Below are 21,211 nucleotides of genomic sequence, written 5' to 3'. Positions count from 1 at the left end.
ACCCTTTGATGATTTTGTAATTGTTGGCAAAAAAAATCCTACTATGAATCACCTTAAACAAATATCGAGCTTCCTCCTCGTACTCATTTGCCAAGCACAAAACCACCATCTCAATTTTGAACAAATGTTGCTATTTAAGGCCATCTCTAACTGATCCAGCCAGAGGGCCAAAAATAACCCGAAATGATTCGAAAACCGTCTCCAACCGAGGGCTAGACCAAAAGACTCGTGGACCCCACCAGACCAAAAAAGTGGAATCAGGGCAACCGGCTGGCTCCTTTGGGCCAGCCAGCTAGCCCCGGGCCGGCCTTTCTTTCTCTCTTCCTCCTCTTCTTCTTCTGATTCATCTTCTTTCTCTCCCATTGAGCAAAACCAACAAACGTCCTCCTTTGCCGTTGGATTCCACAAACAGAAGCTGGATCCTCCGCTGTGAATGGGGTTTTTCTTTCTGGAGATTAGATTAAGGTTTGTCAAATTCGAAATCGAATTTCCGCCGGACTCATAATCTCCTGTCAGTTCCGATGCTGGGGAAAGAAAGAAAAGTTTTAGGGCGGGGAGAGGCCGTGGCGGCGAACACCGCAAGTTCGCGGACGCTGGAGCTGAGGAAGAAGCAGTTTGCTCTGCTCCTGCACGTGGTATGTGAGCTATATTGAATTCCCCATATCTTGTGTGCATTAAGCAGTAGAATTACAACGCTTTAAGAAAGTGGGGTAATTTCCGGGTGTATTTTATGTTCTTGCAGGTGGATGAGTTGCAGAATACCTTAGAGGAAGAACAGAGGAGTTTAATTGAGGAGAAAGAAGAGAAAAGTGGAATGGAAGAGCAGCTGGGGGCTCGGAACCCATGCATGTTGATTAGAATACAATGCATCTCTCGACTCTCCGTTTCCTAGTTGTAAGATTGCGTGTTTCGGAAAAGCGCTTCCAAGATGTAGCAATTTTATGAAATTCTTATTGTTGTGCTTTTGTTTGATTCTCCTTGCATATATGAATTACCAAGGTTACCTGATGAGAAGGAAATTGCCGTAACTCTTTCCTGAATTATTTTTAAAGTAGTTGATCGTATAAACCTAATGCTTGGATGCATTGCTTTCATTGCATTTGAGTTTACTCCTTTAGTAGTGTAATATTACACAGTTTAATTTCGGGGAATTTCATACTGTAGACGAAATGCTTGTGCTTTTCAAATTCCTTGTAATCTGACTTTTTTGGCTTTGCCCAAGTGAAAGTACCTTGGATGCACAATTGCTGCATTACAAAGTCTTTACATTTGATATTGGTCTTGCAATGCCGAAGAACGAATATGATTTGTTATCACATATGCTATCAGCATTTGTAAGAGAACTTTCTATTTTATTAATGACTGTAGTTGTATTTGTATTTGTATTTGATTTAGAAGGCGATGGATTTAACTACTCAACTTCTAGAACAGCGTAGTGGGCAGACTAGACGTTTTATTAATTTATAGATCACTCATTGTAGATTTGCTTTTCGTTTTCTCCGTTGAGAAAGTAAAGTACATGTTACACATATCTTTCAAGTGAAAAGTTTCTAGAAAGTTATTGCATTCAACGCCACATTTTCATAGATTCGAAATTTTGTATAGACGCTAACAGAAAGTGGATGGGCTACTGGAAGGGAAAGAGGCAGATTTTGTGTTATGGCTTGGGGCATAGGCAAGCTGAGAATTGCGGTTAGTTTTGGGTTTAGATTTGTTTATGTTGTTGTACTTTTTTTTAATGTTTAATTTCCTTATGGTTTTTGTACAGTACGTATACAGAGTTTCAACAAATGATATTAAGATTGGGCATGCTTCTGCTCATCCCTTTCTCAATACAATTGGTACCAAAGCCCTATTCAAGTGGGCATGTTTTGCCAGACTATAGTATTTGTAGGTGAATATGTTGGAGCTTTCTTACCATCTGCAAGCATATGAACGCGAACTTGTTTATAAGGAGGTGTGGGATTATTGGAAGCCGATTTTTGGTAACATACTGGACTGAGATGGAAAGCATGCATGCGTTTGTCTGGCGTTTATAATAGTGTTTGGTGGTTACTCCTCTCGACTGTTGTTTTTGAAGTTTTGTATTGAGGTTCCTCGCCAGAGTTGACTAGCTATAGTTCACACTTTTTGTGGTAATTTAATTTAAGCAACCATAGTAAAATTATGTTTGGTCTTATGGCCCTTGGTTGGAGATGGTTTTTTTTTTCACAAGGCTATGTTTGGCCTATGGCCCTCTGGCCCCTCGTTTGGAGATGGTAATAAATATGGCCATGCATTGTTCATTAAAATATTAGGGCCAGAGGGCGGCCATGCACTGTTCATTAAAATATTAGGGACAAAGAGAGCCTTCTGGCCCTCCTTCAGTTGGAAATGGCCTCAGTAAATCATAACCACTACAAAAGTCGAAGGAGAAAGCGACAACAAACATGAAGACTCTCATTAACAGAGTGACAAAACAACCACTACTAAAGACGATGAGAAAGAAAAGGAAGAGATTAAGAAAGATTGTCGCCGGCACTGAAGTCAAAGGTTGGGATCGATCACATTAGGGTTTTTCTTTGTTTTTTTCCCTAAGGCCATCTCCAACCGAAGGAGGGCCAGATGGCTCGTTTTAGTGCTATAGCCTTCCAAGAAATTAATATTTTAATGAACAGTGCATGACCATATTTCTTACCATCTCCAACCGAGGGGCCAGAGGGCCATAGGCCAAACATAGCCCTGTGACAAAAAACCATCTCCAATCGAGGGCCAAACATAATTTATTATTTAAATTTAGAAACTACAATAACTTAAATTTAAAAACTACAACAACTTAAATCTATAGGAAAAAATGAATATTTTTTAACATTTTTTTATTTTGTTTAATGGCTTAGGAAGTTATAGGAAAAAAAATTGTAAAAAAACAAAAGAAAACCGTACAAAAGAAAAAAAATTCAAATGTAACGGCTAGCTAACGTAAGCTAGTTACTGTTGCATTCAAAATCCGCCCCAGCCCGGGGTGGCTGGCTGGCTTTCTGGGTTGGGCCAACCGATTGACCCTTTGGTTCTTTTTTGTCTCGTGGGGCCCACGAGCCATTTGACCTAGCCCTCGATTGAAAACGATTTTCGGACTATTTTCGACCCTCTAACCTTCTAGACCCTTTGATTAGAGAATAACTAGAATTTTTACATAAGGGCCCTGATAAACCAAGTAGAAAGGTATATTTTGTTGGAATATGATCAAGATGATGTTGGCTTGTAATCTATCGTATTCTAATCTCGACTACTTGTTCCCGTGGCAAAAACTTTATGTTAGAATAAAAGTATTATTGATCCATCTTTGCAGTCCATGATATGGGACGAAGTCTCATTTGACAAAAAAAAAAAAAATTATATATATATATATATATATATATATATATATATATATTGTTGGTCAATCTCATGCCATGCAAATTATTTAATTTAAAGACATAATTAAGATGAGTTTTCTCCAAATTGAGCATATTTTGTGATGGGTTTTGGAAATTTGGTTAAGGGCAGGGTGGCGGTAGTATCTATCAGCTGCTTTCGTGCTGGAATTCTCTGTGTGTTTTGGATACTTGGACCTTTTAACCCCCCAACAGTCCACCAGATTAAAGATATGATTTGTACACTTATAATTTCTCCTTAGGCGATTTCTCATTGTATTTGCTCATTAATTATTTTTTAATTTGCATAAGTAACTGTGAAATAAAACAGTAAAATGTTTGATAAAATATATATTATAAAAATAACTTTAGCAAAAAAAAAAAAAAAAAAAACATTGTTAGAGTATTTCGTAAACTTTTATATAATAAATGTGACTGTGTATTAATAGATTTGTATTAATTTAATTATTTGACAAATAAAAGTTAATTATTAATATACTTTAAAAGAAAATATATTTATTTCTGATTTATACATATCTCAAATACTAATTACTACAACACAGTACTTCAAAATATTGAAATATTTCAAACTAAATAGCTAAAATTCATTAGCACAAGTGCTCAACATTGTTGATGCACTTAAAATACCATAATCAACTGGTACATACTTTAAATAGAATAACAAACCAAAAGTTGTTCAATGTAAAAGTAGTCTAACCAAATGCATTCATGGAACTTACAGCTATGATATTTCTTAATGTTTTTATCTCATGTAATTCTTGAACATGATAATTATGAAATTATTCATCATCACTCTCAATTAATGGGCACTATACTTGCGTTTCAGAATAAATAAGCCAGTTTTTTTAAGCTTACTTTTGCTGCTTCAACTTTTTGGGTTTTATTTTCCACTCATAATTATAAAATTAAAAAAAAAAAAAAAAAAACACAAAAAAAAAAAACGTGATTATAGATATTTCCGAAATACATTTTAGACCCTAACTTCTTTTTACCCTTTTTTTTTTTTTTTTTAATTCCAGTTGTACCAAACTGGTATTTACCTATATCAAACATGATATATCATGTCACATGTTGAAAATTTCATCATATTCACAAGAAGTCAATACCGAACTTTACAATGATACCATCAAACAAAGAAAACAATTCAAAAAGAAAATTTAGTACTCTAACAAAAAGTTGAAAAGCAAACATCCAAAAAACTAAAAACCGCCACCACATCCACCGCCATCAGATACCATATCTCCAATTAGCATCCCACCAAGTAACCCTCCTAACACTCCAGCTCCCAGCCCCATCCCAAAGTTCTTCTTCTTTGCTTCCGGCTGGGGTTGCTGCATCGGTGGGTATCCATACCCGGCAGGTGGCGGCCCCGGGTACCCATACCCTGGTGGCGGTGGCGGGTACCCATACCCTGGTGGCGGTGGTGGGTACCCATACCCTGGTGGCGGCGGCGGAGGGCACCCGTATCCCTGCGTTGGTGCTGGGTACTCGTATCCAGGTGGCGGAGGCCCAGCAGAGCTGCCAACTGGAGGTGGGTATCCACCATACCCCACCACCGGCTGGACTGACGGTCCAACCACCGGATAGGCCGTTACCGGCTCGTTACCCTTTGACGAAGCCGCCGTCAGCGTCGCCTCTGAAGCCGCCACTTTGTCACCAAATTTGTATGAGAACTCGAGCTCACCTTTCGGCTTCCCTGAGGGCATTCTGACTTGGTAAGCGACAAAGTTCATGGAGGCGGCGTCAGCCTTTACGGAACCCAAGAGCTCCTTAACGGGGACGACGACCTGGCCGATGTCTTTGTCGCCGAGGCTGCGCTGGCAGACGAGCTTGAAGACGAGGGAGATGCGGTTCTGCTGAATTAGGTACTCGTCGAGAACGAACTTCATGTGGAAGTTCCAGGTGGGCTGGGTCCCGCATCCCTGGGAGACTTTGGTCTTGGTTTTCTGCTCGCCGGCGCGAGATACGTCGTCGCCCTGGAGGGAGACGACGGCGTAAACGTCCATCTTGGATATGAGGTTGACGTCTTTGATGTCTTTGGCTGAGATGAGTTCGAGTTCTAGGATCCTCTGCTCCATTTTTGAGTGAGAGAGAGAGAGAGAGAGAACGGGATTTGGAAAATGGGATTTGGGTTGGGAAAGAGAAAAGTTCAGAAGCTTTATTATATATCGGTGACAGTCTGAAACAGCAAACACTAAATTTTTATTTTTTTCTAGGCAAGCAATATTTTATGCTAAATTAAATATTAAGGGGAAGAGAGTTTGAATCCGAATATTAGTTGGTTGACGATGACTTGGTAAGAAATGCTCTTTTCACTAGATAAAGTTTTAAGTTCGAAGTTTCCTAACGTCTTAGTAAGCGATCTGTAAAACTAAAAATTAAAAAATTAATTGTGACTGTCTCTATAAATCCTGAAAAAAAAAAAAAAACCAATTATGAGTGATTCGGTAAGACTTCGCTACTAGCAATCTTTTTCAGAATTGTTTAACTTTAACAACGAAAACAATTCACCACTTGTGAAACAGTAAACACTAATTAATCAACACAGAGAGATTAGGTCAGCGCTTGGCGAAGGGTGAATCACATCTGGGAACATTTGGTGCACTAGCTTAATCAGATGCTTAATATAATATCTTCACAATTAATAATTGTTTTAAAAATAATAGATCGCCTTCATTAGAAGCAAGCCGAAATCTTCCACACAACAGATCATCTTTAAATGATTCTTGCATTCCCTCTTTGAAGATACACTCATTCTCACTTGCAAATAACGTAGTTTTATTATAAAAATTTCATAATTAGAACAGTTCAATTTTTTAATCTTCATTTGAAGATCATTCCTATAAAGAATATCATCCATGCAAAAAATTATTTCAATTGGAGATTATATTTAGTCATCCAAAATATATCAAATAAACCAATGGTGTAACAACCAACTAACATATTAATGATTACTCATTTATTTATTTGATACATTTGAATGACTAAACAATTTCCCATTCTAATGATTTTGTACGGATGATTGTCAATGAAATTTGAGAAATTGAACGGTTCTGATTATGAAATCTCTACGATGAAGTTGCGTTATTTGCAAGTGGGAATGAGTCTATCCCTAAAAGGGAATACAAGTATTATTCATGATCTTTTCTAGCAAACATTTAAGGCTTTGTTTGTAAGTACTTCTCTAAAACATACTCTTATTCAGAAGTGGTGCTTCTATTGAAATTTAGAAGCACATTTGTGAAATCCCATCCCTGGATTTCACTGTTTAAAATTACGTATTTTGTATTTTTATTCGTAGTTTCGATGCGTTTATATTTGCGGCGCATAAATATATTTAAGTAAAAGGACGAAAACGCACTTAATGGACTAAACAAAATTTTTGAGGACATATTTGATGCGTATGTATTTTTCCATTTTCCTTTAGGTATTTGGGTAGTAATCGTCGATATGAGCGCGTGAGCGTAAACATATTGTAATTTGGAGTTATAACGAATGAGATATTAACGTTTAAAGTCGAGGTCATTTTAGTAAATTTAACCTTCACTCTAGAAGGCTCCAAATTTTCTGGAGCAATCTAATTGAGCCACATGGACGGTTGTGATGAAGAGTGGAGGAGAGAAAGGAGAGAGATGGACAAAAGAGAAGGGGGGAAATGAGGGCGATTGGGCGAATGGGGAAGAGAGGAAAGAGAAGTGACCAATGGGGGAGAGAAGAAAGGAGGGGAAGGGAAAGAGGCGAGAGGCATGGAATCACCCCAACTTATTACACCTGCGACCCGACCCAATTCTGGTAACTTTTTTCGACGGTTTTCCCTCCATTTTTCAGCATTTTACAACCTTCCACCCCTACCAAACACCTACCCGACCTCCCCTCTTTTCATTTCCACCAAAAACCTGAGCCAATTTGGCTCCAATTCGTGGAAATCGAACCCGAGAATTCGATGGGTGTACGGCGGCGATCCGCCCCATTCCGAAGGGTTTTCCATCAACTACCACCATCCTCAGGTGTCTCTTGAGTCCAAGAACAAAGCCCATGAGTGGGTTGAGGCGTCAGAGCTTGTTTAAAGTCAAATCAAGAACACCCAATTCTAAGGTTTCCGGCGGATCGAGGGTGATTTCAAGGGTTTCTCGGCTGAATTGGACTTTGGCCCAAGTATGAAAATTTCTCTTCTAGACTTGCTCTACATTTCTGTGAAATTTCGTAATTTTTGGAGTTAGGCAAAATTTTCCGATGAATCTGGGTAGTCGGTCGCCGTGTGCGGCGGCTTTTGAGCCAAGACCCCACCTACCTTTCCTAGACTAATGTGGATATCCTTATTCCATATGTGATGTCCGATTGACGAAATGTCGTCATATGACTATAGTTTTGATAGAGACCGCCACTTGGTCATCATATGAATCGACAATCCGACCGTTGGATCGTCACCAAAGTTTAATATGTTATAGTATGTAATGCTTGAGGACATTAGAAACTGAAGGATCGGGAATTCAACTACGGATCTTCCCAAATTGAATTTCTAAGTTTGTAAAACTAAACGTTGACCGCCACCTGAATTTGTAATTGATGAAATTTTAGTATGTTGTTCTATGAGCATAATGAGGACCTTAGGAAGTTACGAATCCAAAATCCGATGTGCAGATCTTCCGGATCAAATTACGTAGGGATGTGGACCCTATCGTCGACCAATGGTTGACTTTTGAGCAACATGTCTTGAAACGTTCTAAATACTAAAATTAGTACCACTAGAGACTAAGTGAAGTCTAGTGGGCCTATATTGGATAATGAGTGACTTAAAGATATGTGATATGGTCATCACCCTGAGTTCATATTCAGTATCCTTTGTGAATATTACTTGATTTTATAATGTGAATTTATTGAAATGTGATTAGTCATTGATCTATGTTTATTAAACATGATTTGACTCATGTAGTGATGATATCTGTGAAATGTGGTTTGAAGAGCTTGTTGAATGGTTCGATGAAAAGTAATTTGGTGTGCATATTTGAAATGTGATTTGAATTGCATGATTGGTATGATGTGATGAAATGTGAGGGCTAGTAGTGGTCCGTTAACCCATTGTCATAGGGTTTGTTGCTCTAAAGCTTGTTTCATAACCCATTTCATTGTTTCATTTCTCGCTTCGTTGACTTGTTCTAAATTTAGTACTTGTGCTTTGTTTCATTTCATTGAGCCTTTGTAAATTGAGTACTTTTTGTTAAACTGTTGTTATGTCCTTAGTCCTTTGCTCGGTTTCGTTGAGTGATCCGGAACTGGGTATCTGCTGGGGTTCTGTTGAGTGGTCTGATTCCCTGCTCCGGCTGGATTCCGCTGAGTGGTCTGGAATCGTATCCAGTTTGAATTTCATTGAGTGGTTCGATATGCATTGTACTCCGAGATTCCGTTGAGTGGTCTGGAATCGTATCTACTTAGATTTCGTTGAGAGGTCCGGAATCCCTTCTACTCCGCGATTCCGTTGAGTGGTTCGGAATCGTATCTTGATTTGGATTCCGTTGAGTGGTCAAGAATCTTTCTTGGTGTTTTGGTTCCGTTAAGTGGTCCGGAACCCGATATTGATGGATTTTGTTGAGTTGTCCGAAATCGCACCATTTGACTTGTTGGTTCCTTGGATTTGATTTCAGCTTCAAAGATGTAGGCTTCAGTCGAACTGTGTCGCTCTAGCCCTGCATTTCGGTATATGATATGTGTTAATGATTGATGTGATTGTGGAATGATGTTGGAAAACATATGTCTATGTGAATGGCATGCTGACAAATGGTGTTTGGCTTATGATTGATGTGTAGCGTGGTATTTTATGTTTTCTACTAGAAGAATTTTACGAAAAGTTTAGAGTTTAACAAATGGTGAACTACGAATGGTTTGATCCCTATCGAGGGTATATAGGCAGTCTAACGAGGAGGTTAGATGCAGTCATAAAGTATACAAAAATTACTATGCAATTTGAATCTTGAATTTTGCCTTGTACATATCCCGGAGGCGGGGTATGTTAGATATACAGATACTTGGTGACGTTACGTGCCAATCCTGGACGTATACCGGGACCGGGGCATGACAACATTGATACTTTTAATAAAAATACAAATGCTTTGTGGAAAACTCGGAATTGAAGTGTTTCAAGAAGAAGCATAAGGGACTTCTAACCTTTTATGTATTATTGGAATCGTTTTTTTGTGATCTAAAAGTGCCTTTTAGTTATATTTTTACAAGTAAATTAAAAAAAAAAATTAATTAGGATTTAGTGTAAATTACTAGTTATTGTAAGTCAAGGAGAAAAGGAGGGTGGCTAATTTTTTATTTTAGCAAAATTATTACTGGTTACAGATGTAAAAGGGGATTCAAGTTTACTCAAAGGGATGGTAGTACTCCACATATGTTTACTTCTGGGTAAGTTTAATTTGTATGTCTTTAAAGTAAAACTATTTCTAGTTGTGATTAATTTAAGTATTATGTGATATATTTTTGGCTAATGTTGTTGATAACTCATTCATTATTAAATTAAGTATTGAAATATTAACACGAATAGAATGAGTGATGGTTGTTAAAAGTAGCGAACAACAGATGACCTAATAGAAATGTTTAGGGTTGGCTGGTCTTTGTTTTGAGCCCCAGAAGAAGGGAAATGGAAACTGCAGTTCTAGAGCAGATCGAGTTGAGAAAAAGAAGTCATTGACCAGAAGAAAAAAAAACAGAAAAAGAAGAAGCACTTGCATCCCAAAGCAGATCGAGTCAGAAAAAGAAAAAGTCATTGACCAGAAAAAAAAATAAAAAAATACAAAAAATAAATAAAAGAAGACGCACTTGCATCCCAAAGATGAATGTTTTATGCATCACTGAAGTCCATCATCTAAATTGATTCGTTCTTCCTAGTTACTTGTAAAACTTGTCTTCCAATACAAGAGAATAGTATTAAAGAAAGACTTTGAAATGTAAATGCAACGGGGAAGAAAAAAAAAGAATCTATATAGAACTCTTTGAAAAGCAAGCCAAACCGCAACACCTACCTCGAAGCAGGCTATATTTTATTTTTTTTAAAATAGTTAAATTATCTGTTTATATACAATAATTTTATATTCTAAGAAGAGAGAATTGGGTTGGGCGCATAATGAGCGATCATTAACCGGGTATTCAACTCAATACAATTACAATACGTTATCGCCTCCATGTCGAACCAAAGACATTTCACTTAGAGCAGTTCTACCGTGGGCTATTACTCGATGGACTGGCTCTCAAACAGGGTCAGAGAGCCCGAGTGGAGAAGTCCAGCGTGTGTTAGCGATGGAGCCCGAGTGGGCCTGAGGGAGAGACCTGGCGTAAGTTGCCAACCCAAGAGCTCGAAGGCCACGTGACGCAAGGCTGACGTCAGGGTGACGTCAACCATGATTTAAAACATGGGGTCACCGGAACCCTCAAGGGAGAACACCGGAATATTTGGCAGGGATTCATCCCGATTCCGATCTCGACTTAAAACTCCATTAAAAATTGTAATTTAAGCACAAAAATGATGCTAAAATGAAAAGGAACAAGATTCTACCACTATGAGTAACAACTGTGGTCGAGATTGATCACGGAGCTCGCCGGATTCTGGAAAAAAGAAACAGAAAGCATGCACAGCGAAAAGAACAAAATTTAACCCTTCATCGATGAACTTGTCCAATTAAGCTTCCAATAAGCTTAATCCACCATACAACACTTCAATTCAAAGATTAAAGCTTATAAATCCCAATTACACAAAATATCAAAATCTGCGGTAAACCCAGAAGTCAATTATCTTGCAGTGCTCTTCTCCAGAAATTTTTAGGAAAAAACAAAATCAAATTTGGAGTTGTAAAACATAAATTATAGTAGAAATTTGATTAGTGATTTCGAATTTGCAATGCTCTCTCTTTGCTTTGAGGAACAAGAAGAAAGACCTACTGGTCTTTCGATCCAAATTAGGTGCAAAATTCGTAGCTTCCTCCTTTGAGGAAGAAAACAGGGAGAAATGAGGGAGAAAAAGAGAGCGGGGAGGGAGACGGTCGGTCGGAGAAAAAAGGGAAGACAATGAGGGAGAGGGGAGTGAGAGAGTGGGAAGGAAGAAGAAAACAAATGGTAGAAGTTTCGAGAGATAGGAAGGAATTTCCAAAAAAGATAAATTAATAATACAAATTAAATAATATAATATTAATTATAAATAATAATAAATATTAATATTTGTGTGTCTATTGCCAGGGCTATTCAATGTAGAGGTGGAGATGCAAAAGACAGTTACTGTTCATTAAGGACGGTTACTGTTCACTGAGTGGATTAAATAGTGAATAGCCAGGGGGACCTTTGCAACGGTGGAGTTGCTCTTACTACTAAAGAAGAATATTACTAAATTAAAGTACCAGTTGGTTACTTATCGCAGTATCTTAATAAAACTAAATAGAATTCACACAAAATCAAATACAAATTTTCAATTCAATAAAATTAAATAAATGAAAAAAATGATATCCGTGTTAATTCACTAAAATCAATATACTTTTTTTACTTTATTGAGCAACAAAAAAATATAATAACACATGAAGTATTCAGTTGAATACCGAGCACTTTGAAATTTTCTCGAAAAGTAGGAGAAGATAGAGAGTTGAGGTCTAGTTAAAATCATGAGCGTTTATTAAGGGATTATATTTATCAGTGGAGTCAACAATAATCTAGAATGCTTAGACGTGGGTTAAAAATTTTCCCGGGAAATGGATTAGTAGGTTATCAGTGGAGTCAACAAATCAATATATACTTGTTTTGGTTGAAAATATTTGTCACGAGGTCTCATAAGGACATGAACCACATTGGCTAGTTTTGGAGGGCTTGTAGTTCAAGTAGTTAAGATTATTTACCCCAGAAATAGAGGTTTTAAGTTCAGTTCTCCCTTCCCCACTCTCACGTGTATAATAATAACCTGACATTTTTAGATCTTTTGTTGAAAGTAACTGGATACAACAATTGTCCTCGAGGGAAGAAAATTGTGCATGAAAATGCTTCCATGTTAATGCAATGATGGTTGGTCATATGAATTCTGTTTACCGGGTCCTTGCAAGATTGAAGGACCACAGAGGCAACCAAGACGCCGGAAACCAGCAGAGCACCGTGCTTACGGTAACATGTTTGACGCCTTGCGAAGAACCGATGCTTTCTGTCTGGAAAAATCTGGTTACTGTATTTACATACTCTTACGTATTTTTGGGGTCGAAGACTCGAAGTACCAATACAGTCGCCTTCCGCACTCGCGGAAACATGTCTACGAAGAGAATTAAAACCCATAACAAGCAAATGCGAATTTTTCCCTTGCATTTGCGACAATCTCAGACATGAAGTTTAGGTAAAAAGATTCTCAATTCGTGTTGCAATCGAAATGCCTCAAACACGAGGTACAATATTTCCTACACGTTTTTTCCAATGTATGGATTCCCCGAATCACAAAGATTTCACATGATTTCTCATAACATTTTCAAACTTGCATGCGAGCCATCCTTATTCAACAGAAAATCCAACTAGAAGTGACAGTGTTGCGAAGGAGAATGGTTGACGGAGCTATCTATCTGTGCCTTCTTCAACGATTGTTCTTCTGATTGCCGCTGCTGTCCTCCGGAGGTAGTGATACAAACTGCAAGATCCTCCGAACCTCGGCAACATCAACCCGGAACTTTTCAGCAATTTGGTCCGGCTCCATGCGGCCATTGTGATCCTCAGCCTTGCCCTGATGCAGCAGGATGATGTGGCGCAGCTGTGCTACATTCAGAGTCCCCGGCGGAGTAGGCCTCTCCTCATAACTGCCGGAATCGGGTTTCGTATCCCTCAGTTTTGGTAGAGGCCTCTTATACCTTTCCACCACAAATGCCTGTAAAATAATCCCAAAATCACAAATTTACAATACAACACAATGTCTCAAAGTCAAAGTGGGGCTGGCTAGTTTATGCGCTGAAAGCGCTTATGAGCGGAAGTGCTTTCTACATTGTTCCAAACGGACGAAACGAAATGAAAAAACCAATATTTGAAGAACTGACCCCACCCATTTCCAATTTGCCTCCAGGCTTTGATTTGATCCTACCCACCATTTGATTGAGCATGGCGTCGTAATTTGGATCTCGCTCTTCAAGCACATTTTCGACTGCTCCTCCTGTTCCTGCACTGCCATTTGAAACCAACAAAACACATTCGAAACGACGCCGTCAATTAACTAAACTGAGCTGAGGAAAAATGTAAAGCCAAGTGACAAAAGAAAGGCGGTAGCTTTTATATACCAGAATCAATAGCGCCGCCGACCTTGGAGATCTCGGGCCGTTCGGGGGGAACCGGAGGAGGCCGATGATCGACGACGACGGTCTTTGGTTTTGATGACGTCGTCTCGACGGTCGAAGTGGATCGCGTTCTTCCAGCAGCTCGGCGAAGCGCCGGACCCATTGTGTCGGCTGTGCTTTCTATTTTCTAATTTTTCCCAAATCAAATAAAAATCCGGTAAAATAGATTAGAACAGGTTAAAATGCAAAAACCCTTTTTACTTTTGAGGAATAGGGTTTGGTGGGAATACTGCAAGTCTGGAAGAGGAGGAAGAAGACGATCGGAGCTACACACGCTGAAGTGGCGCGTGGTGCTCTCGTGTCCTATTGTCCTACACGAAATGGCTAAAATACCCAGGAGGGGCTTATTTTAATGACGGTTTTGTTTCCTAATTTGGATTATATGATATAGTAAGTCTTTTTTTTTTTTCTTTTTTTTTTTGAACAAATGATAGTATGTACACTTTGATTAAGCCTCACAATGAGCTAACAGGAATGTAATTTAAATTCGTCTTTGGTACGAGTTAAAGAGCTCCCAGTTCAGGAAACAATGAGCATGCAAGCAAACTGTTCTAAGGAAACTTAAACGCTCAACTTATCTTTTGCTTTCGGCAGTCAACAAAGAATGCGTAACACAAATATCTCCACATTACGAAAATTTCAGATGTAAACCGATGAGAAACTGTCGACGCCAGTCTAAATCGAATTACAATTTTTGTTTCACCTTCACTACATTTGATCAGAATGCAACAGTCACCCTATAAGTTGGTCTTGCAACTCACATAATTAAGGAAAGAAAAAGAAAAAAAAAAAGACAACCACTTGTAAAGTAAATTGTACATAAGAGAGAAAGTAAACGATTTTATCAAATGCTGTTGAACTTCAACTACGATTTGAATGGAGGAATGTAACTTTATCTCTCATCATTGGTTTTCCGGTTATTTGTGCCGCTTTCTCTGATGTAATGGCCTCGGGAGATGACGCTAATACTCAGACTTTCCTATGAACTTTGTATGTAACACCATGTACAATGCAGACGAATCAAGAGACAGCTACCTTTGTTGTGTATCATGGGTTATAGTAGCCCAGCCGAAAGCAGCAGTCTCCGTTATATGCAGAAGCTCTTTCTTCAAGTTGTTTGTTGGATTTTCGGCACCTAACTGACTTAGGAGCCCATGTCAAGTTCACTGTATCCGTCAGCGTTGTTATTGGGGTTAGCACTCCCGGTTTCCTGCATGCTGAAATCCGGGAGACTAGTATCAAAACTGTCGGGAGCTCCCACCTTAGTACGAGCACGCCTGGATGGCCTTAATATGGAGTTGTCTCGGGGAAATTCATCCCTACTCTTCCGCTTCTGCTTTGTGTCGAAAAATCCATAAGCAAAAGATTCCAGTACCTTGGTGGTCAGTGGTCGGCTTCTTGTGCTCTGTCTCCGAGAGTTCATTGCAGGCTGCTGTTCAGAAATATCCCCACATTCAGAGGGCATCGTTGAATGGGAAGCAGCATCCGGTTCCTGTTTTGTTTGATCATCTTGTCTTTCTGTCATTGTGAAAGGTTCATCAGTTTCAGCATCTAGAGAGGGGGGCTTGTTCAAGTCAAAAAATGTACGGCACTGAGGATTGTCATGAAATGTTTCCACGCGCAAACTATCGCCACGTTTGCCTTCACCATTATTAACTGGACTGGCTTCTCTAGACAAAGTACTGGTGGATGATAACTTCTCTTCGGATAGATTCACTTGAGAGGGAGTTTTCCCACTAAGTTCAGGGTGGTCTTCAGAGCTGCATGCATCTTGCTGTAACATGGGACCTTGCAAGAAGTGGTTCCTGCTGGGGATGGTATCTGTGTGATTACAAGCAACTAACTTTCGACGTCTTTTTAAAACAGGGGCCACATGATTTTCCTTTTCAGAAACCATTTTCTGGATCTTTTGGCACTTCGCAGCTTTCCCGCGCCGCATGTCGTTGCCAATACCAATGTTCTCATTCTTAGATAGATCTGCAGTCACAGTAGTCAAACCTTGACAAGAAGCTTGATGCTCCCACTCTGAAGTATCATATTCAAAATATTTGTCATCGCTTCTACCCAAATGGATGGACTTCGAAACATGGATCCTCTGTGAACACAAGGAATCAGCAGAATTAGATTTATCTGTTGAAGCTTCAGAAGCATCCTCATCGTCATCATCAGAATCACTTCTGGAGGCGGAGGCGTCCAATTCAAATGGTAAGCTTCTCAGTTCCCTCACCTTGGATGTTTTCCGATTAGGCAGACTTGTATCCACAACTGTAAACTTCATGACATCTCCACTACTACGATTTGGAGTACGAGGCTGCAGATAACAGTGGCGTTGCTGATTTGGGAAGTCTTGTTCGTCCAGCTTTGTTTCATCTGTCCACCCATTTTCATTATTTGCTCCTGTTTCAAGCTCAAGAAGTTCAGGGTCTGAAGCAACTTTATTCAGGACATCACTTACCGAATCAAAGTAGTGGCTTCCCTTCACCAGTTTCCTTTTTGAAAACTTCTTAATACCAGGGATAAGAAAGACCAATGAATTCTTGGAACCAGTGGAGAAACCCGGATAAGGCTGCTCAGAATGCCACCCTCTTGCAAGCAAACGAGGCCAAACAGCTTCCCAAAAGAGATCGCTTGAGCGGGCTTTGCTTAGCCGGAAGCCCCCAGTTAGAAAGTTGACTATTTCTAGTGGTGTAAGGGAGGAGCATGCTTTGCCAGTTGGTATTTCTGGGCGAACAGGAGCAACATGATTGGACTTTAAAGTCTCTGTCGCAATGCCTGTGAGATCTTTCTTTCCCGTACCAATTCCCACTGCCTCTACAAGTGCATTCAATCCAACTCTAGCCTTTAAAATGAATACATATTCTTCTAGTAAAATTTTTCCTTCCCCAAATGTCTTTGAGACCTGGAATTGGACAAACAAAATTATTGGAACCGCACCCTGATACAAGCAAATAAATGGACAAACAATCACAGCAAAATCCAAGACATATCCCTCCTGTCCTATAAATGATTATCTGCACAAACGGTTTTCATTTTGCGTAATCAACTTTATATGTTACTGTTGGTGAATCACAAGTTACACGTTAGCAAATTAGAGATACATCAATCTTCATCAGAGAAAAAAAAAAAAAAAATCTCAGTTAGATCAGTACATACTCATCTATAATTCGTTTGCACAGTATTTGCATAATCCATAACCATACAAGCTAAAACACAGCTAAATTCAATGAGTAGGCAGTAATCTCTAGAAGTGGAACTAATCACTACAGTAACAAACACATAAATTCGAGTTTACCAATCAAGTCCACATATAGGCTACAGGAAAGCAATATTACAGGTGGTGTGTAGGAAAGTCAGTAGTTTTCCAAGGGAAAGCAAACTTACAGAAGGCATATAGGGGCTTTGTGAGAAACATGTACGAAGTGTTAAACAATTAAAGCGATACTAATCTGCCTAGAATTTTAGTAATCAAATAATAACTTAAACAATGTTGGCAGAGTGTCTACGCAGAATCTGAATTGAAGTATTCAGGAAAACAAAATAACTAGTTTAGCACACTTTTGTTTGTTTGCAGATTGATGTGTATGTGCAGACAGGCTGATATAATTCAATCTACAGTACAGATCAATACTAGCATTAAAGATTCCTAGAGATGTAATTACCTCGAGCAAAGAATTTTGGCACTCTTCTGACACGTGAGAAAACAAACGAGAAAACAACTCATGTTGCCTTGGCCCCATAAAAATTCTTTGCCCAAATATACATTTTCTGCTTCTCATTTTTTTGCATTCTTTCCATCTCTTGTATCTGTCAGACTTGTAAAACTTCCCATGGTAGAATGACAATACATCGCCCATCTGTTTACTCCCGACAAACTTCTTCACCAGAACGAGTCTCTTTCCAAAGATATATAAACCAAGAAGAAAACTGGCTTCTTCTATGCCACTCCAGCTGTCACCTGCAGAACCAGGAACCGGACAATACACACCTCCAGGTTTTTTATGCATTTGAGCCATCAGTTCTTGTTTCAATACTAACTTTTCTGACTCACCTGATGTTATCCCATTCTTGAACTTAACATCCATTGGCTCAGCTTTGCATTTTATGTTGTCACTTTCTGAAACAATCAGGGTCTCTTTGACATGTTCATATTTGTTGCTCTCAAATTCCTCATTGATCCACATTACTGGTATGGGTAACCCCATTCCTAAACCATGGGGACTACCACCAGCAATTTCTGCATCAATTGGGTTCTTTAAAAGCCGTACATAGTCAGAAACAGCTATTAGACAGGGAATTTCAGCCTGGTAGTCATCTCCAACTCTAGGACCTAGCTCAGGGTCACCAGAGACACCATATGGATCAAAAGCTTCTGGAGGAAATGAATGGTCCGCTGATTCATCGTCATTGATATCCCCATGGCTATCTCCTTCAACTGAATCCATCTGTCATACGAGAAGGAGAGAAGGGGGGGGGGAGAGACTGGTATTGTTAAAAGGGATTTCTGAGACAGCAAAAGGATCAAAGTTTTTGCTTTTGTTCAACAAACAATACAAAAGACATATACTTTGTAAAAATTTCATAAATTATGAATGCCATATGCCAACATGAAATCGTGCATTGTGATCCTGATCACATTTTGATACCATTATAAAAATATGATACCAACTGAAAAAGATAGAAAACGAGGAGGAAGAGTATTGCATGCTAAAAAAATGCTACTACTCTAACAAAATCCATTCCAATTTTACACTTTCAAATACCCTTTCTAAATTTCTCATTCTGTTGAGTCTGTACAATGTATCCAATCTGAAAAGCTCATGTTTCCAGGATCAAAAAGACTAACCAAGAAATGACGGTTCGGGTTATGAAAGCAGTCCAAAACCAATTGAGCTGCTACTATTGCAGCAGACTGGTCTTAAACACGCCAAAGGTAAAACATGCAGCAGACTGGTCTTAAACACGCCAAAGGTTAAACATTGATTTCTAACAGCAATAAATCCTAGTCAACCATTAATCCCAGAGAGAAAGAGAGAAGAAATTTCCACAACACAAATTGACACCAATGTCAAAATTTGACGAAGACCAACTTTATGTTCCAAATAAACAACAGGTAAATCGGAAATAAACGCAAACAAAAAAAAAATTCTTGCATTTATTATATTAAAAAGTTTACTCATGAACCTCAACTGACCGTAAATAATTTTTGTTTTTGGGTAACAATTATGGTAATTTTTGTTTTTGGGTAACAATTATGGTAATTTTCCGAAAAACAAATAAAAACCCAGCACTAATTTTTTTTAAGCATAAACGAGAAGAAATACAAGCAAACAAAGCATTAAGCAGCAAACCCACAACAAAATAAATCAATCCAGATCCCTTTTCGAATCCAGACTAAAATCGACGAAACTACAAAAACGCAGAAACTTTATGATAATTATCCCAAAACCCATTAAGCACATTCATATCAAAACAACAAACAATCACAACCAAAATCATAACAAAAAAACAAAAAAAAAAAAAAAAAAAAACCAAAAAGTTATAAACTTTAACAAAAATAAATAAAACCCAACATAGAAAGAAACAACAGCAAGAACAGGAAAGCATTCCGGCAAGCAAAAACCACAGAACCAGTGAGAATTCCAAAACGATCCCATCAAATTCAACTTATTTACCAAACAATGACCCTTCAAAAACACAGAGAGAACTGCATTGAATCGTAAAATGAATAAAAACAGAAACCCAGAAAACAAAAGATTTGGTTTTTTAATATCTCCATACCTCCATGGAGAAGGAAACGAAATTTGAAGCCGAACCCACGTGAGAGAGCAAGCCTGAGAAAAATGGGTCTTGGAGTTTTAGCACCAATTTGCAAGCTTTGGATTGAAAAAAAACAAAAAAAACAAAGAGTGATGCACACACTCTCTCACACACAGAGACAGCCGCTGCCTCTGAGTCTCTCCGCTTTTAGAGAGAGAAAACTCGCACGCACGCAGTTGAACATGAAAACTAGAGAGAGAGAGAGAGAGAGAGAGAGAGAGGGTTGTACCTGGGGTTTTTATAGAAGCTAAGGTTTCATGACCACGAAAGCTGATTTCGAAGGAGGCCAAAACCCAAGAAAAATATATTTGAGAAAGCAAAGTCGTTGTGTCCTTAGAGAGAGAAAATAATACGATTTTATAGGGGGGGCGAGGGAGAGGGTCTGAGTGTTTTCTCTGGACCGTCTAATGAGGTACGAAAGCGAAATATCCACGCGCCACCATCGCGCGTGACAGACTCTAGCCTGAAATGATTGACACGAGGCACTAAAGATTCCTGCTATTCGGTAGACCGGACGAGATTTGCTACATAGCTAAGGGGTCGGCCAATGATATGCTGCCACGTACGTGGAAGTTATAGGGGTTTTATTACTAGTGCGTTAAACGACAAGTCGTAGTGGTGTAGTTACTAACTTCCGAGCTAGAATGGCGAAACCATAGGGATTGTTGCATGGTGCGGTCCTACGCGCTCTGTGGCGCGTGTTGAAAAGTGAGCGTGTTTTTTTTTTCTTTTTTTTTTTTTTTTGGGAAAAAGTGAGGGTTGTTTTGGGTGGATTTATTTGTTAAGTTTTTTATATTTTCTGTAAATAATCATTTGGACGGATTTTCTTAAATATTTGTTTGCGGAATTTCTCAATGAGGAAAGGCTCGACACGTGAGGTTCGGTTGTCAACCGAATCAAGCTATGGCTAACTCGGAAATAAGCTCTTAAACATGGAGTTTGGTGAAGGGTTCAACTTAGGGCTCAAACTCAGTTCAGAAATCTTAGCAAAAATGCCACACACAATGTTGTCAATTAACAAAGTATAAGAGGTGATTAGCGGCCTAATAATATAGCACATAATGCACCACTAACCGACAACATAAATGGAAAAAACAGACTGTGTGAATGCAGTAATTGACTATCTGAGCGGAAAACGTTTTGCATGTGTCTACTTCTGCTCTCTTTTAACTTTTCGTTTCTGTTTTTTTATATGTTCGCGTAAAAAACGAAACTTTTGTCGCATATCATTTATGAAATTTGAATACATAATCTAGTTTCTGAATTCGATTTCATGACACTAAATAGAACACTTTACGGGTATACATGCAAGATAAGATAAAATTGTATTATATGAGGTAATGTTTTCTTACTAGATATCTTGACAAATTGGCTAGATTATCAAACTTTGTGCTATGCATAGGTTAGTTGTTGAGACATGAGATAATATTATGTTGTAAAACTATCAATCAATAAGATTAGTAAGGTGAAAATACATTTGAATTAATATATGGAATTGTCGTTCGTGAGATATACGATTGTCTAGTAAGGCCTTCTACATGTTTCATGAGTTTGATTCCGATAAATTTATTACTAGCTCACATCTACTAGCTCACACAAGTATAGCAAATTATAAAAATCAAAACTTATGCAGCATGCTTTTTA

At 38.6% G+C, this 21,211-nt stretch overlaps 3 protein-coding genes and 1 long non-coding RNA gene across 7 annotated transcripts; 1 reads left to right on the top strand and 3 right to left on the bottom strand.

Moving 5' to 3' along the window:
• The first annotated feature begins 371 nt into the window (after window positions 1-371).
• On the top strand, window positions 372-1,316 carry LOC148691924 (uncharacterized). The gene is made up of 2 exons (XR_015954680.1): window positions 372-635; window positions 743-1,316. It is a non-coding gene; the product is annotated as an uncharacterized LOC148691924 (long non-coding RNA).
• Window positions 1,317-4,350: 3,034 nt separating this feature from the next.
• LOC137738421 (protein SRC2-like) lies at window positions 4,351-5,556 on the bottom strand. Its single transcript, XM_068478058.2, has one exon. The coding sequence runs from the start codon at window positions 5,489-5,491 to the stop codon at window positions 4,613-4,615; it is 879 nt and encodes a 292-aa protein (XP_068334159.2). The 5' UTR covers window positions 5,492-5,556; the 3' UTR covers window positions 4,351-4,612.
• A 7,210-nt stretch (window positions 5,557-12,766) lies between these two features.
• Window positions 12,767-14,079, bottom strand: LOC137736448 (uncharacterized). Its single transcript, XM_068475714.2, has 3 exons — window positions 13,694-14,079; window positions 13,457-13,587; window positions 12,767-13,290 (listed from the first exon to the last, which is right to left on the bottom strand). The coding sequence occupies exons 1-3, from the start codon at window positions 13,851-13,853 to the stop codon at window positions 13,003-13,005; spliced, it is 579 nt and encodes a 192-aa protein (XP_068331815.2). The 5' UTR covers window positions 13,854-14,079; the 3' UTR covers window positions 12,767-13,002.
• A 280-nt stretch (window positions 14,080-14,359) lies between these two features.
• On the bottom strand, window positions 14,360-19,935 carry LOC137737584 (uncharacterized). 4 transcript variants are annotated; one of them, XM_068477117.2, is made up of 5 exons: window positions 19,797-19,925; window positions 19,529-19,581; window positions 17,410-18,192; window positions 15,978-16,649; window positions 14,360-15,845 (listed from the first exon to the last, which is right to left on the bottom strand). In XM_068477117.2, the coding sequence occupies exons 2-5, from the start codon at window positions 19,532-19,534 to the stop codon at window positions 14,895-14,897; spliced, it is 2,412 nt and encodes an 803-aa protein (XP_068333218.2). In that variant the 5' UTR covers window positions 19,535-19,581; window positions 19,797-19,925; the 3' UTR covers window positions 14,360-14,894. The 4 variants fall into 4 exon arrangements, with proteins under 4 accessions (XP_068333218.2, XP_088539213.1, XP_068333216.2 ...); XM_088683087.1 differs by lacking the exon at window positions 19,529-19,581 and having other exon boundaries at window positions 19,797-19,935; XM_068477115.2 differs by having other exon boundaries at window positions 14,360-16,649.
• Between the last annotated feature and the right edge of the window lie 1,276 nt (window positions 19,936-21,211).

This window comes from Pyrus communis, chromosome 13 (genome assembly GCF_041283825.1).
Source record: "Pyrus communis isolate YQ-2024b chromosome 13, ASM4128382v1, whole genome shotgun sequence".
Classification (NCBI taxonomy): domain Eukaryota; kingdom Viridiplantae; phylum Streptophyta; class Magnoliopsida; order Rosales; family Rosaceae; genus Pyrus; species Pyrus communis.
This window is presented reverse-complemented; position numbering and strand designations above follow the sequence as displayed.

Coding starts and splice junctions, on each gene's coding strand:
- LOC137738421 (XM_068478058.2), bottom strand. CDS start 5,491: ATGGAGCAGAGGATCCTAGAACTCGAACTCATCTCAGCCAAAGACATC.
- LOC137737584 (XM_068477115.2), bottom strand. Junction 16,650..17,409: donor GCCAAAATTCTTTGCTCGAG/GTAATTACATCT, acceptor GTCCAATTCCAG/GTCTCAAAGACATTTGGGGA.
- LOC137736448 (XM_068475714.2), bottom strand. CDS start 13,853: ATGGGTCCGGCGCTTCGCCGAGCTGCTGGAAGAACGCGATCCACTTCG. Junction 13,588..13,693: donor CGGCGGCGCTATTGATTCTG/GTATATAAAAGC, acceptor TGTTGGTTTCAA/ATGGCAGTGCAGGAACAGGA. Junction 13,291..13,456: donor GCAAATTGGAAATGGGTGGG/GTCAGTTCTTCA, acceptor ATTATTTTACAG/GCATTTGTGGTGGAAAGGTA.